This window comes from Panthera leo, chromosome B2 (genome assembly GCF_018350215.1).
Source record: "Panthera leo isolate Ple1 chromosome B2, P.leo_Ple1_pat1.1, whole genome shotgun sequence".
Taxonomy (NCBI): Eukaryota; Metazoa; Chordata; class Mammalia; order Carnivora; family Felidae; genus Panthera; species Panthera leo.
Window position 1 is genome coordinate 67,398,429 of NC_056683.1, and position 14,161 is coordinate 67,412,589.

Here is a 14,161-nt window from a genome sequence, read left to right on the forward strand (position 1 = left end):
GGTAAGAACAGATGTTTCTAAGTAATATATACAAACCTTGCAGTTAATGCTGTCAAAATGATTAATATATATCCATAATGGCAATCAAATCTAGACATAGAAATGTTAAAACGTGGGATTTATTGACCTTGGGCTAAAATTTAGTGCTTAAACATTAACAACAACACTGAGGCATTATTATTTTAGCAAGACACTTGAACATAGCAAAATTAATTTTGTTCATTTTTATTAATACAGAACATACTAACAGAACATTATCTTTAAATATAATCAAGGTTACAAACAAACTGATACTAACCAATAAACAAAAAATATTCACTTGACTCTCCTCTTGGTTGAATAATTCTCCATTTGGTAGTACAATTATTTTTACCAATTCATTTTTAACTGCCTTATGATTTCAATGAAACTTCTTAGCTTTTACATATTAAATAATTCCTTCAATTGGGAAATTTCATATATCAAAATACTTCCTGTAAGTCAATGCATTCTTCAATGCCTTCTACTTAACCTGAATGCAATAAAATGCAGTATGATTCTCTAAAAGTTGAATATGACATTAATATTTCCAAAAGATGAGCATAAGCCCCATAAAAAAAGAAATGTTTTTCCTTCCCACCAGGCTTCGCAGAGGCCATATGAATGTTCCACATTCTTCATAATTAGTAACAGGAATCCCTTAGTGCTCAAACGGCAGGAGACAGGAAGGAAATTAGGCCATCGATGAACTTGTAAATAGATAAAACTCCAAATATATCTTAAGATTCTGTCTTCACCCCAGATGAGAAAGTGTTGGAAGGGTCTTCAACTTTTCTTTCGTGGCACCTTTGGTCCCCTAATTAGAAAAAGAGACGCAGGACGGCAGTCCTCCTTGAACAAAACAAACTCAATCTGGGAAGACTGGCAAAAACCTTCTCTCCCAGTGATGTGTCCCAGAAAATAAATTGCCATGTGAAAGAGGGTCAATGGTCAGAATAAATAACAATATTCTGAAGGACTGACAAGACAAAGAATATTTTTAGACAAAGAATACCCTATGCACTCAGAAATTTCAGGATAATCATACATTAAGTACCTCATGCAAGTGCTATTCTACCAGTTAAAAGTAATTATGAATTACAAGTTCTTTTAACTAAATTTCATGTTATACAAAACTTAAGAAGTGTGGCACATTTCTATTAACCATTACATTATTTTTTGTTGTTTTTTTTAAAAAAAAAAAACATATATTAATCAAAATTGATACATTACCCAGACCTTTTGATTTAAAATATAACTGAACAAAATCATCACAAACTCTGAATAAACAGCCATTCTTCTATACAAATATAGGAGTTATTTTAGTTAAAAAAGAAAAGCCATTTCTATGCAATTAAGCCACCTCTGATTAAGACATACATTTTCATGCATGTTGAAAAAGTAAGTTTACATTCAAGAGTAAGTTCCATAGCAAACAAATTACAGCATTTATTCAATAAGGAATATTAAAATAATTCCAGTTAATAGAAAATAAAGTAACTTCAACCATATATATTATAATTTATCATGTGCATACTGCAAAATCTCCAGAATTTAATTAGGAAATTTAAAGAATTTATTTTTTAAGTGTCTTAGGAAAAACCAACCAAAATAATTGGTACCTTAACCAAAGAGAATGTGCATACATCTCTATATTTGACCTATATGCAAAAATTGAATGAAATATGAAAGTCACTGTTTTCTAAATTTTCTACAATACAACATTAGTACTTAAATCAAAACTTACCTGCAAAATAAAAACAGCCTGAGGTATTTCCAATGCTGAAGCAAATTTCTGAATGTTAAATACCACAAGAATGAAAACAGTTTCCTCTGAACACTTACATCTGGCAGAAGATGAAGGTCTGCCAAGAAATTTTCCCATCTCACCTATATTCTTTTGTCCCTTATGAAGTATAAGCTTCAAGGGAAATGATCACATGTAAAAACATATCAAGTGAGTTGGGGTTCCTGACTGCAACATCTTAATCAAATGGAAAAAGGAATTTTAAATTCTCCCACCTGAGACCCATCTGACCTCTTCAGACATGACCATTAATTCCTATGCTAGACAAGGTAAGCATGTCCTTTGAAATCAAAGCTATACTTGACAAAGAACTGTACTGGATAAATGGAATACTTGAACAACCTCAACAAAGATGGCACTTTAAGCCTTTACACATGACACATGAAAATGATGAAGTGTTTTATTTAGATTTAGATCTTTTTTGTAACTCTGAATCCTGCAAGGTTAGCAAGGTGTTATATTCATACATCTTGTAATCCCTTTCTTCACACAACAGGCACACATATACAGCATCACATGTCAATATAATATTATCAACACAGCATAAATATTTAAGCAATAGATGCATTTCACATAAAAGAGACTATGCATCATATGGCCTGACCCAACAAAAAGCAAACATTAGAATGCCATTTCAGCAGTTACGGTGTTGATATGATCTATATAGTTAATTTGTTTCATACCCGTCATATAGTTCCAGAAGACATCCATAAGGAAGAAGCAAAGGACAAAAACTGTTTTTTTTTAAAAAAACCAAAGTTATGTGCCAACTTCAAAAATGACATACTAACCAGACATCAGCATTCGAAAGCTAGGTTGAATAGGACTGGCCTTGATGCACATGCAGTAAATCTGTTTTCAGAATATAAAATTAAATGGTAATGTCAGCAGTATTACTACTGTTTCTATATTTATGATTGATTACTAGTAGTACAACTCCTAGAAGGAAGGAGATGGATCCAATAGTGATGTAAGCAATCCCCAAAAATGGATTTTTTCCTCCCATCCATGAAATAGTGCTCAAGATCATCCGTTTTCGTCCATCAAAAGAGTGTACAGGGTAATCTGAAGAATGTATAGGAAGGCTTTTCCATGTCTAGTTACTTGATCTTTAAAACACAACTTAAAAAAAATTTGGCATTTAATTGCTTGTAATTCACTGGTATAATTCTATGATACACAGGCACCTTACTCACATTTTCCGAACCACAAAATAATTACATGACTATTACCTTGAAGCACTGATTTAGCAAGTTAAACATTAGTAGTGAAAACCAATATAGTTTACAAGCAAAAACAACTGAATTTAAGGGTTAAATGGCTTCTCAGGTACTTTTACTCTCATTACACAGAAGGGGCAAAAGACCACAAAGAAATGTAATGTGAAAAAAATATTTCAGATGAACAGCAATAAAACCAACAGAGGAAGAGAAGACTGACAGACCAGAAGAAAAAGGAAGAATGAAGAGGTTGGAGGTCTCTGTGAGCTCAAAGAGCATGTGTAATAAAAGAGTAATTATGAGAATATAAGAGGACTCAGAGCACAAGGTCAAAGAGTATGATATTGAAGTTTTAACTTGTTGATTTGGAGCAATGACAAAACTCATAGTGTGATGCAGAGGTGATGGCTGAAAGAGAGTAGAAATGAAGGGTGAAGTGTTAAAGAGATTTAAGAAATGGGACACCAGTATATTCGATGAGCTATCTACATGGACCAATTCTAAGATTTTGGCAAGAATTAGAACAGAGAACACAGAACTAAATCCCTATGTGAAAGGTTTACAACCTTTTCAAAGACATCTTTTGAATCAAGTTTAGGCCCCATTTGTTTCTCTCTGCAATTTCCCATCCCTACGGAAGTGCCCTATTACTCCAAATGGCAGACTCTGCCAGTTTCTTAAATCAACCCTAAACCTGAAGCAGGAGTGATTATAATAAGAGTTCTAACTAATATAACACTCTGGGAGACAAACTATCAAATCACTCATGCTAGCCTCTCTGTATCCCAACCCCCCAAAATGGGCTTCTATCTTAATTCTGGTGTCTGGTTCCCACTTGATACCTCATTTTTATAATTACCCTTGATGCTTCGCAGACCCAAATTCCTGTCTCGTCAGTCTTTGAGAGCCTAAGTTCTTTGATTTCTCTTCTCAGTGCCTTGGATGCAAATAGTCCCTTAACTAAGACAAAGTACTAAGTACTCCAAAGACTTCCCTAAATTATGCTCTAGGCTACAGGGTGGTATCTGCCCTTACTCCTTACTAGATCTTCTGGATGCTGTAACAGAGCTGCCTTCTACTCTGGCACTAGCCTCAGGATAATTGCTCCTATGTGGGCCTCGTTTCCAAAACGTGGCTACTTTTAGTCTGTCATTATCAGGTCATATTCAGTTGCATACTCAGGTGCAAAATTAAGAGGCTAAGGATCCAAGAAGACATTTGTTTTGAAATTAGGTCTATTAACCATTCACTAATACATTATAAAACTAAAACTAGTTTTAATAGCTCATTTGGATTATGAAAAATCAAAAATGCGAAGCATTAGCAAACATTCAAATGCTAATATTTGAGAAAATTTTCATTCATGATATATGTAAGCAATGGGCTACAGATTAAAAGATGTAAGGACTTTGTTTAGAATAAAGGGTAGTGTCCAATTATTGTCAGCTAAGGAAGACTTTGTAACCACGCCAATATGGCTATGGCTTGGTCTGATTACTTGAGTGAACTATCTAGGGATGCGGCCTGTAGTAGTGGCAGATGGTAAAGTCATGGCCTTTGGAGTCAATGGCTTGATTAGGAACCCCAACTCTTCTACTTATTATCTGCATAACCTTGGGTAAGTTACTTAAATGCTCTATGTTCCTATATACGTGGCTACGTACATGGAGATGATGATACCCATCTCATAATGCTTTAAATAAAATAAAATAATGCATGAACAGTACTTGGTACAATGTTGACATATAATCAGAATGAAATAAATTATATTTATCAGCACTGAAAAGTACACCTGAATTATTAACGTAAAATAATACAGCTAATGATAAAAGTGTTTTGGTACTATGAACATAATAGTTACAAACAATTATGTTGATGTGAACTAACATTCACTGATTCTTAATATCTAAAGAATATATAAAAGTATATATAGATACATATATCTAAATAAGCTGAATGCTAATTTAGCATCAGTTGTGTTCACTGGCCTTTGCATTAAGCTCATTTACAATTTCCATTGTAGAAATATCTAGCATATTAATAAATCTACCACCAGCATCTTAAATAATTTTATCAAATAATATGCCTGAATCCTAGTACAAAGTTTATAAAAGTTTAAGACTTCTAGAAGATATAAGTGAAAAGATACCCTCTCATATGTATACACACATATTCTTACAAAAATGAGATCAAAACTAAAACACAGAATAGCATGTCACATAAATGAGATAAGACTAAACTATACTCTTTCTCTTTTCAAATTCTATGAATCTGTGCACATGGCCAAAAAAGGATACTGTATGTGATATTCAAATAGTATCGTCCAGCTGGCAATGTTGGATGTAAATCACTTTTCCGCTCTATTAGACGATATAACTTACGAAAAGTAGGTAATGCTGCAGTTCGCATCCAAACAATAAAATCCTCATTTATGAACCCATTATTATCTGGTTCAGAATCCAGCATGTACACTGGTTTAACCCAGTTTACTGGCTTTGTTGTATCTTAAAAAAAGAAGAGAAGGGTGAGGGGACAAAATATTCAATTCTATTAGGAGTTTCACTGAAAATTCACACTCAAATAAAACAAAGATATGCAAGACACAATCTGAATATTTTTCCTATTTTCAAAGGTATAAATATATGCACATTCCAAGAAAGTCTTGAAATCTAGAGGCAAACCAATTCCTCATGTAATAACAAGTAATTACAAAGATTTGATGGCTATCTCCATTATGAAAATACTAAAAGTATGCTATGAGGTACATACCAAAAAGCAGATGATTTAATGCAAAGATATAATGGTAAAAAACATTACATTGCAAAATTTAGGAGGTACAGAATCAAAACTAAATTTAAATTTATAATTATAATAAAAAATTGGGTCTTGTTTAAAAGAAACTTGCCTGCAATTTGTAAAGACAATGGCTGAAATGCTTATAAGAAAATACCAGAAAAATTCAAGATTAAATGTACATGCACATTTCCTTTAGAATTTCAGTACATTAGAACATCCTACATATTTTACCTAACTTGGTATGAAGTTAAGAAAAGTTGCTGTTTGTAAAAAAGCATAAAAGTTTTTAAGATTCTAAAGATAGAAAATTTTAGGTACTTCATTAAAACTCCTTGCTTATATCATATTTGAAAGAAATATTAGTAAATTTTACCTTTAAATCGTTCTTCTAGACTTTCTCCTCCAGGGGGATTTCTGAATTTTACATTTTTATCTGTCCACCAAGCAATACCTTTCTTTTTCAAAGGAATAGGTGTAGGATGAGATTCATTGCCAACCAGAAACAATTCTAATGTATCTAAACACACAAAAAAGAAGAAGTTGCTAAGTATCTATTGAATATCCATAGCATCTACTATACTCTGAGAAATAAGGATCTGGTATCTGCTCCCAAAAGGGGTTATAACAGGGTAAGCAGGCATATGACATATATTTGCTCTTGACTACTTATATGTGAATTATCTATGGTAACTTTATAATCCTAGATGGACTTCTCTTCCCTCAATATAGTTATAGGTCACTTCTCCTATATGGCTAGCTGGTATATGATAAGGCGAAATGTTTTAGTATTAACCCAAATAAAATAATTTGCAGGGTAAATTTGCTTCTCTTCCTTTTCTTTAAAAAATGCACTCCTAAATAGTTTCTGGCTTATCCATTTCTCTACCTGCACTGTGCAATATGGTAGTCACTAGCTACATGGCTACAGAGCCATTGACATTATGGCTGGTCCAAATGAATATGTTTTGTAAGAATATATTATTATACTTTTGAAACAATACATTTCAGAAATTAAAAACTCAGTACAAAAAAATAGAATATAAAGTATCTCCTTAACTTGAATTTAAATTAAAAAAAGAATATAAAATCTCACTCATATTTTATATGCTGAACACAATTTATACAGTAAAAAGGTAGTAATATTTGGGGCATATTGGGTTCAATAAAGTATATTAGTAAAAGTAATTTTACTTGTTTCTATTTAGTGTTTTTTAATGTGCTTATTATAAAATTTTAAATTATGTATACATGTCTCACAATGATGGTTTACATTATATTTGTATCAGACAGTGCTGCCCTAAAAGATCAACTATAGCTCCTTTGTAATGGTATAAATATTTGAAGTTGGTGGAAAAGGCAGCCTGGCTTTTATTTTCCCATATATGAAATGTGAAAGTTAGCAGAATGTCTCCGTTCCTTTCTTCCCAGGGAGAGAATTCATTCTTAAAGTATAAGAATTCTCAAAAAAGTCCCAAATCATTATGACATTCCATTGAATAACTAGTTGATATATTTATTTTAAAGTTGCTGAATTTTTCAATTTCATTCATGTTTACTAGACTACCAAATCAGTATCAATAAATTATACAAAGTTTTGTAATTATATATATTTATAATCCGTATCTTTTGTTTATAACTATATCATACCATTAAACATGCTGTTGGCAATAGCTCCACAAGGAGCAATTGGTTTGTCTTCGTTTCTTCGATAAGGCTCACATTCTTTACTGGGATTCTGATGTTTGAAAGGAAAAGAAGAAAAAATTATTACACAGGCCTCCAGGAGAACTATGAGCTAGCCATAGTTTAATTACTGATTAAAAATTCAATCCCTACATGTGTCTCACCTGCAATGCATACAGAATAGATCTGTATTGTAAAGACTATAAATAACATCACATTTAAATACTCAAATTATTTCTTAACATAATTACCTTACATAAAGGTAATAATTGTATTAACTTTATAATGTAACCCTTCCTTGCATATATTTTGTCATACATGCATATATCAAACTGACTTTTTAAAAATTTTCATATCAACACAAAAATCATACCACAAGGAGTTTTCTGTGCAAGAAAAATTAACAAGCAGTCTGTTGTCAATCTTAAACCAAAAGTGGACTGGAGACTCTAGGTCCAGCTATATACTACTATGTGCCTTTGGGCAAGTTCCTTGGTTTCCCTGGGCCTCACAAAATGAACATGTTCAACTAGATAATCTCAAATTGTATAATTCTAGGTTAATCCCATGGTCTTATGTCAAAGGAAGGAAGGAGGGAAGGAGGGAGGGATGGAAGGGGGCTAAGGTAGATTCATTCCTAGAATATACCGCTCTTCTTTAAATTGTGCATCCAGATACTAGGAAAACAAAAATGTTTTGACTTAGTCCCCACTGAAGATTTCAAGGAGATGTAGCAGTTGCAGGATTAAACCAGAGATTCTACCAAGTCTGAGATTAGGTATATGTCCGGGTTGTTCTGAAACTCCGAAGCTACAGTAAGCCATGTCTCAAAACACATAAAAAAATTAAAAATAAATAAATAATAAAATAAAATAAAATAAAATAAAATAAAATAAAATAAAATAAAATAAAACAAAACAAAACAGACTAAGATATTCTTGATTGGAAATTAACTAGACCCTAGTTAGTCCTTTTAGGGCTATTCTATTACCAACCAACACTGGCTTGTATCCAACATTCTGTGTGTCTAGACTGGATAAAGAACTGCCTGCATGGAAAAAAAAGGCTAAAGAAACATGTGGCAGGGATCTCATTAAGTCTCTTTAATATCTGACTTCTCAGCTTTCTGTTCCCTAAGCCATCTAGATTTATAAAGTTAGTACACTGAGACCTTGAAGACAGACAGTATATAACTGGCTTATGACTACTGGAATGTTTTGATGAACACTGCGATTTCAAAAAATAAAAGTTTTAAATATAAATAAACTCTCAGAAGGGAAAATATATCCTAGTCACTAAATTCTTCAGTAAGTTTTAAAAGAAAGGAAAATATTATTTACTACCTATACATCAGGTACTGAATGCTAGATACTTTGCAGCAACTGGCTTCAGAAAGCCATGTAATGAGTACCTAATATATCATGTACCATGCAAGGTGCTAGAAACAGAAAAAATTTTTTTAAATAATAAAGTCACAGTGTAACAGAGGAAATAGATCCATACACAACCAATTATTATATGAAATAAGAGTCATGATGAAGGTGTCAATATATGTGTCTATATTCGTTCAACATATATTTATTAAATGTCTTCCATGTGCTAAGCTCTGGCAAGGTGTTTGGTATATGGTGGTTAAAGAAAGTCATGCTCCTTGCCCTCATGAGCTTACAGTGTAGCTGAGAAAACAGAAGACAAATAACTAAATATATAATTACAAATTACACTAAGTGTTATGAAAATAGTGTGCAAGTGATTATGGGGGATGGCAAAATAAATTACTTTGGAATCTATGATAAGGAAAAGTTGGCTCTGGAGGTGGTATCATATAAGTTAAGACCTAAAGAATAGGAGACAAGCATGTGAGAAGCAGGCAGAAGAGGGTTTTAAGCAGAGAATAATACATGCCATTGAGAAAAAACTGTGTATTTCTGAGAAGGTAAAAGGTAAATCTAGTTAGAGAATGGGAACAAGGAGAATGACATGATGACACTGGAGAATTATGCATAGTTCAGGTCATCCTGAGATTTACTCCAAGTGCTAGTAGACCACTGAAAAATTTTAAGCAGAAAGTGGCATTTACATTTTTTTTTTTAAAAGATCACTATAGTGACTATGTAGAAAATGACCTCAAAGTAGGGCCAGAACAAATGATGTGGAGAGAGTTTGGAATGAATGATGGGGAGTTTGTTAAGCAAGGTGTGATGTGACTTGGGATAAGGTATGAATGAACTAAATATGTAAAGAAGTTATTTTGTATCAAAGGGCACTAAAGACAATAGCAGGCCTCCAGATGAGAGGGCCTCCAGGGGAAGAGTTAAACCAGCATCCTAGGCAAATAAAATGTAAAAGGGGCAGATTACTTGGTCCCAGGAATGGTTAGGGAGCGGCTTACATTGCCCAGGGCAGCCAGGTCATAGGTACGTTAAAGACAGAGTATGAGCGGCCGCACCAGGTTCCTCAAAAAATTAAAAATAGAGCTACCCTATGGCCTAGCAATAGCACTGCTAGGAATCTACCCAAGCGATACAGGAGTGCTGATGCATAGGGGCACTTGTACCCCAATGTTTATAGCAGCACTTTCAACAATAGCCAAATTTCAACAAGAGCCTAAATGTCCATCAACTGATGAACGGATAAAGAAGATGTGGTTTATATATACAATGGAATACTACTTGGCAATGAGAAAGAATGAAATCTGGCCATTTGCAGCAAGGTGGATGGAACTGGAGGGTATTATGCTAAATGAAATAAGCCAGGTAGAGAAAGACAGATACCGCATGTTTTCACTCATATGTGGATCTTGAGAAACGTAACAGAAGGCCATGGGGGAGGGGACGGGAAAAAAAAAAAGTTAGAGAGGGAGGGAGGCAAACCATAAGAGACTCTTAAGGACTGAGAACAAACCAAGGGTAGATGGGGGTGGGGGAGAGGGGAAAGTGGGTGATGGGCAGGGAGGAAGGCACTTGTTGGGATGAGCACCAGCTGTTGTATGGAAACCAATTTGACAATAGATTATATTTTTTTAAAAAAAGAGTATGAAACAATGAAGCTAGAATAGCAGGTTGGTAGCAGATTGTGAAGGATTTTACATATAATATTAAGTAACTTGGACTTCAATCTGTCCACTCTTAAAATCTTTAAAATTTTTGAAAGCCACCTGGTTTTAAAATCATGTATTTTGATCTAGCTCAGGGATCAATAAATGATAGACTGCAGGACAAATCCAGCCCAGCACCTGTTTTTACAAATAAAATTTTACTAGAACACAGCTACACTACACCCATTCATTGTAAGTACTATCTATGGCTACTTTCATTCTACAGTGGCAGAAGGGGGTAGCTGTATCAAGAGACTGTAAGACCCACAAAACACAAAATATTTACTGTCTGGCCCTTTACAGAAAAAAATTCATCATTTCCTAGTGTAGTCTAAAAGCTTTGCTTGAAGCCTGTAAGAAAAGAATCAGTCTCCACTTCTTTTGCCCTCACTAAAGACAAGGTGTATCTAAATTTAAAAAAAACTATAAACTATAAATCAACCCCCATTTTCTAGGTCTCTGAACACACCCAATTCATAATCCCAATCAACAAATTCAGAAAGGACTAGGAACCTGGTGTGTCTCACAGGACACCATCTTCTCTGGATTTGAGTCCTAACCCCACATGGATTGCAGAATATTGCACACTTAACCAGAACCTTTCAATAGATTCACTATTTCTTAAGATCTCAAACATCAGGGACTAACAATAAAACCAGTAAAGATAACCTAGAGCAGCTATACGGTCACAGGACTATTCTGGTTATAATATAGTCTTAAATTGCATTCTAAGAGATTCACTGTTTCTTTTTTTTCTTAATTTTTTTTTCAATGTTTATTTTTTTCTGAGAGACAGAGCGTGGGGGGGGGGAGGGCGCGGGGGGGGGGGGGGCACAGAGAGAGGGAGACACAGAATCCAAAGCAGGCTCCAGGCTCCGAGCTGTCAGCACAGAGCCTGACGCAGGGCTCAAACCCATGAACCGTGACATCATAACCTGAGCCAAAGTCCGATGCTCAACCGACTGAGCCACCCAGGCACCCTGAGATTCACTGTTTCTAAGAAATCCTCAATAGCTCTGGAACTCTGAAGATTTGCTGCATTAGCAACAATTACATAAAATACTTGGGCACCACCCACCACTATGAAAAGTTGAACAACAGTCAGGAAACTAAGATCCTCTAGCCCAAATAAGGCTGGGCATCAGAAGGAAAGCTTGTTAAAAAGATATTTTAGAGCTTCACCCCTGCAGAGACTGGTTTACTACACTTAGGAGAAGTCTGGAATCTGTATTTTCAAAAAGGTTCTCAGACAATTTTTCGGTAACCCATCCTTTGAACTTTACTACTCAGGCTTACCACAAGTTAAAAAACAGACAGCATACATGTTCAATTCTAAAACATAACCTCAGAAACTAAAAGTAGTTTATTTATACATTCTTACCGAGTATAACAGTAATGAACAAACTCAAAAAAGAACCAATTATATACCCAGAATACTAGACTCATCAAAATTCCATTACAGACTAATAAAGCAAAAATCCAATGACACTACTAGAAAGAAGCAGGTAGTAAGAAATTGTAAGAAATCATTAATCTGTGCAAATTCCAGGCGAAAAAAAATTTTAACTAAAAACCCTCACTAAACAAGTATAAATGACAAGTAACACTTTAATTTCATCCTAACGTTATTAAATTTAACATTTGTAACTGAATAATTATTACACATTCTTATTTACATCTATCACATTTTCATATTTCATCATTTTACTTACAAGCAAAGCACTAGCATCTCCATTTAGCTGACTGTCATCTCGAGATTTCACATAACGACGATGGTTTTGATAGAAATTAGACAGTCCATAATACATAAACACATTACCCTAGAGAAAGAGAAGGGAAACAATTTTCATATGAAACTATTAAGTATAAACTTGTTTCATGCATACTTAAAGGCTATGTCATTTGGACTATATTAGTTGAGAATTTGTGGTAACTTAAAATAAGCACTAGAGTGAACCCTACCAATCCTTAACAATCTAAAGCAGTACAAATTGTAAACAAAGTTAAAGAAGGTATGGTACAAAACTCGAAGAGTAAACTTTGAAAATATCCTTAAAGACTTCAAAGAAGCACTATCTGCATTAAAAAAAAATACCTCAGGGAACCTATTAGCCTATTCTCTACTTTCAACTTCAAATTTTTTACAATTCAGATTGGTTTTCACCCAGAGTCAACTTTTCATTTTTTTCTTATACAATTTTTTTAATGTTTATTTATTTTTGAGAGAGACACACACACACAGAGCACAAGAGGGGGAGAGGCAGAGATGGAGGGAGACACAGAATCCGAAGCAGTCTCCAGGCTCCGTACTGTCAGCACAGAGCCCATCGCAGGGCTGGAACCCATGAACCATGAGATCATGACCTGAGCCAAAGTCGGACACTCAACTGACTGAGTCACCCAGGCGCCCCCCAGAGTCAATTTTTCAAAGGGACAATGGTCAACTTTTATTTATTGCCCAAGTAAATTCTGAACTTGAATTGAGACATAATATATTTCTCAACAAGATACTACACGTAATATAAGTAATTAATAAATTAACAATTAGTAAAGTATCTAAGATAATGAGTCAATGTGTAACAATAAAAAAAATACTTTAATATAGCTGGAGGAGCCAATTGGAATAACTTGTGAAAGAAGGGTAATCTATATACACTACAATTGTTGAGAAGGTACCACAAAACCATCTTGAATGACTTAGGGTTATATATAGGAGGTAGCAGAAACAGTAAGCTATTTTCTCATTTCTGGTTGCCACCTCCATAATCTATAATCAAAAGTAACTCAATTAAAAAAAATTCAGTAACATTTCAAGTATGTTTTATTTGATTTGCTATTTTCACATACACAATTATTTATTTAAAATTTGATTTTCAAATGTCAAATTATGCAAACTTTCCCACTCTGTATAGAGAAAATGTTTATATACATAAAAACTTTTTTTTTGGTTATCAAAAATATCACAGAAACAAAGAATATGCTTAAAAATATCTCAACTAAGAAACAGTATAGTAAATTCAACTTATAAACTGAAAAAGAAATCCTTTCAATGAATACTAAGACAAAATAACTTTGAAAAGGCTGTTAATCCAATTCAAAGTTTGGTCTTGTGAAGGGACACAGAGCCCACAAAAGAATGCACTTTTCAGAAAGAGAAGCTCTGAAATACGTGTTTTTGGATGGGGACAGAAACTACTGAAACTACTAATCATTACAAGTCTGTTTTATCTCCTTAATTCTGTCTGTTTTGACAAAAGCAGAACTTAATGCACCTATCTTTACAGTTTTCTTCATCACAGTGAAAAAGAATAGAATTTTTATGATGTTTTAAATTTATATGGGGGCGCCTGGGTGGCTCAGTTGGTTAAGCGTCTGACTTCGGCTCTGGTCATGATCTCACAGTTCGTGGGTTCGAGCCACACGTCAGGCTCTGTGCAGACACGCTCAATGTCTGGAGCCAGCTTCCGATTCTGTGTCTTCCTCTCTCTCTCTGCCCCTCCCCTGCTCACACTCTCTGTCTCTCTCAAAAATAAAACAAAA

At 34.1% G+C, this 14,161-nt stretch overlaps 1 protein-coding gene across 1 annotated transcript in view; it reads right to left on the bottom strand.

Moving 5' to 3' along the window:
- Window positions 1–209: 209 nt before the first annotated feature.
- The window catches only part of TMEM30A (transmembrane protein 30A), a 38,651-nt gene continuing 24,699 nt past the window's right edge, over window positions 210–14,161 (bottom strand). Inside the window, exons 3-7 of the mRNA XM_042939183.1 lie at window positions 12,334–12,441; window positions 7,489–7,576; window positions 6,215–6,358; window positions 5,343–5,549; window positions 210–2,890 (exon numbers count right to left, since the gene is read on the bottom strand). Coding sequence (XP_042795117.1) covers window positions 2,697–2,890; window positions 5,343–5,549; window positions 6,215–6,358; window positions 7,489–7,576; window positions 12,334–12,441 — 741 coding nt within the window. The 3' untranslated portion in view covers window positions 210–2,696. The remainder of the gene's footprint in view (window positions 2,891–5,342; window positions 5,550–6,214; window positions 6,359–7,488; window positions 7,577–12,333; window positions 12,442–14,161) is intronic.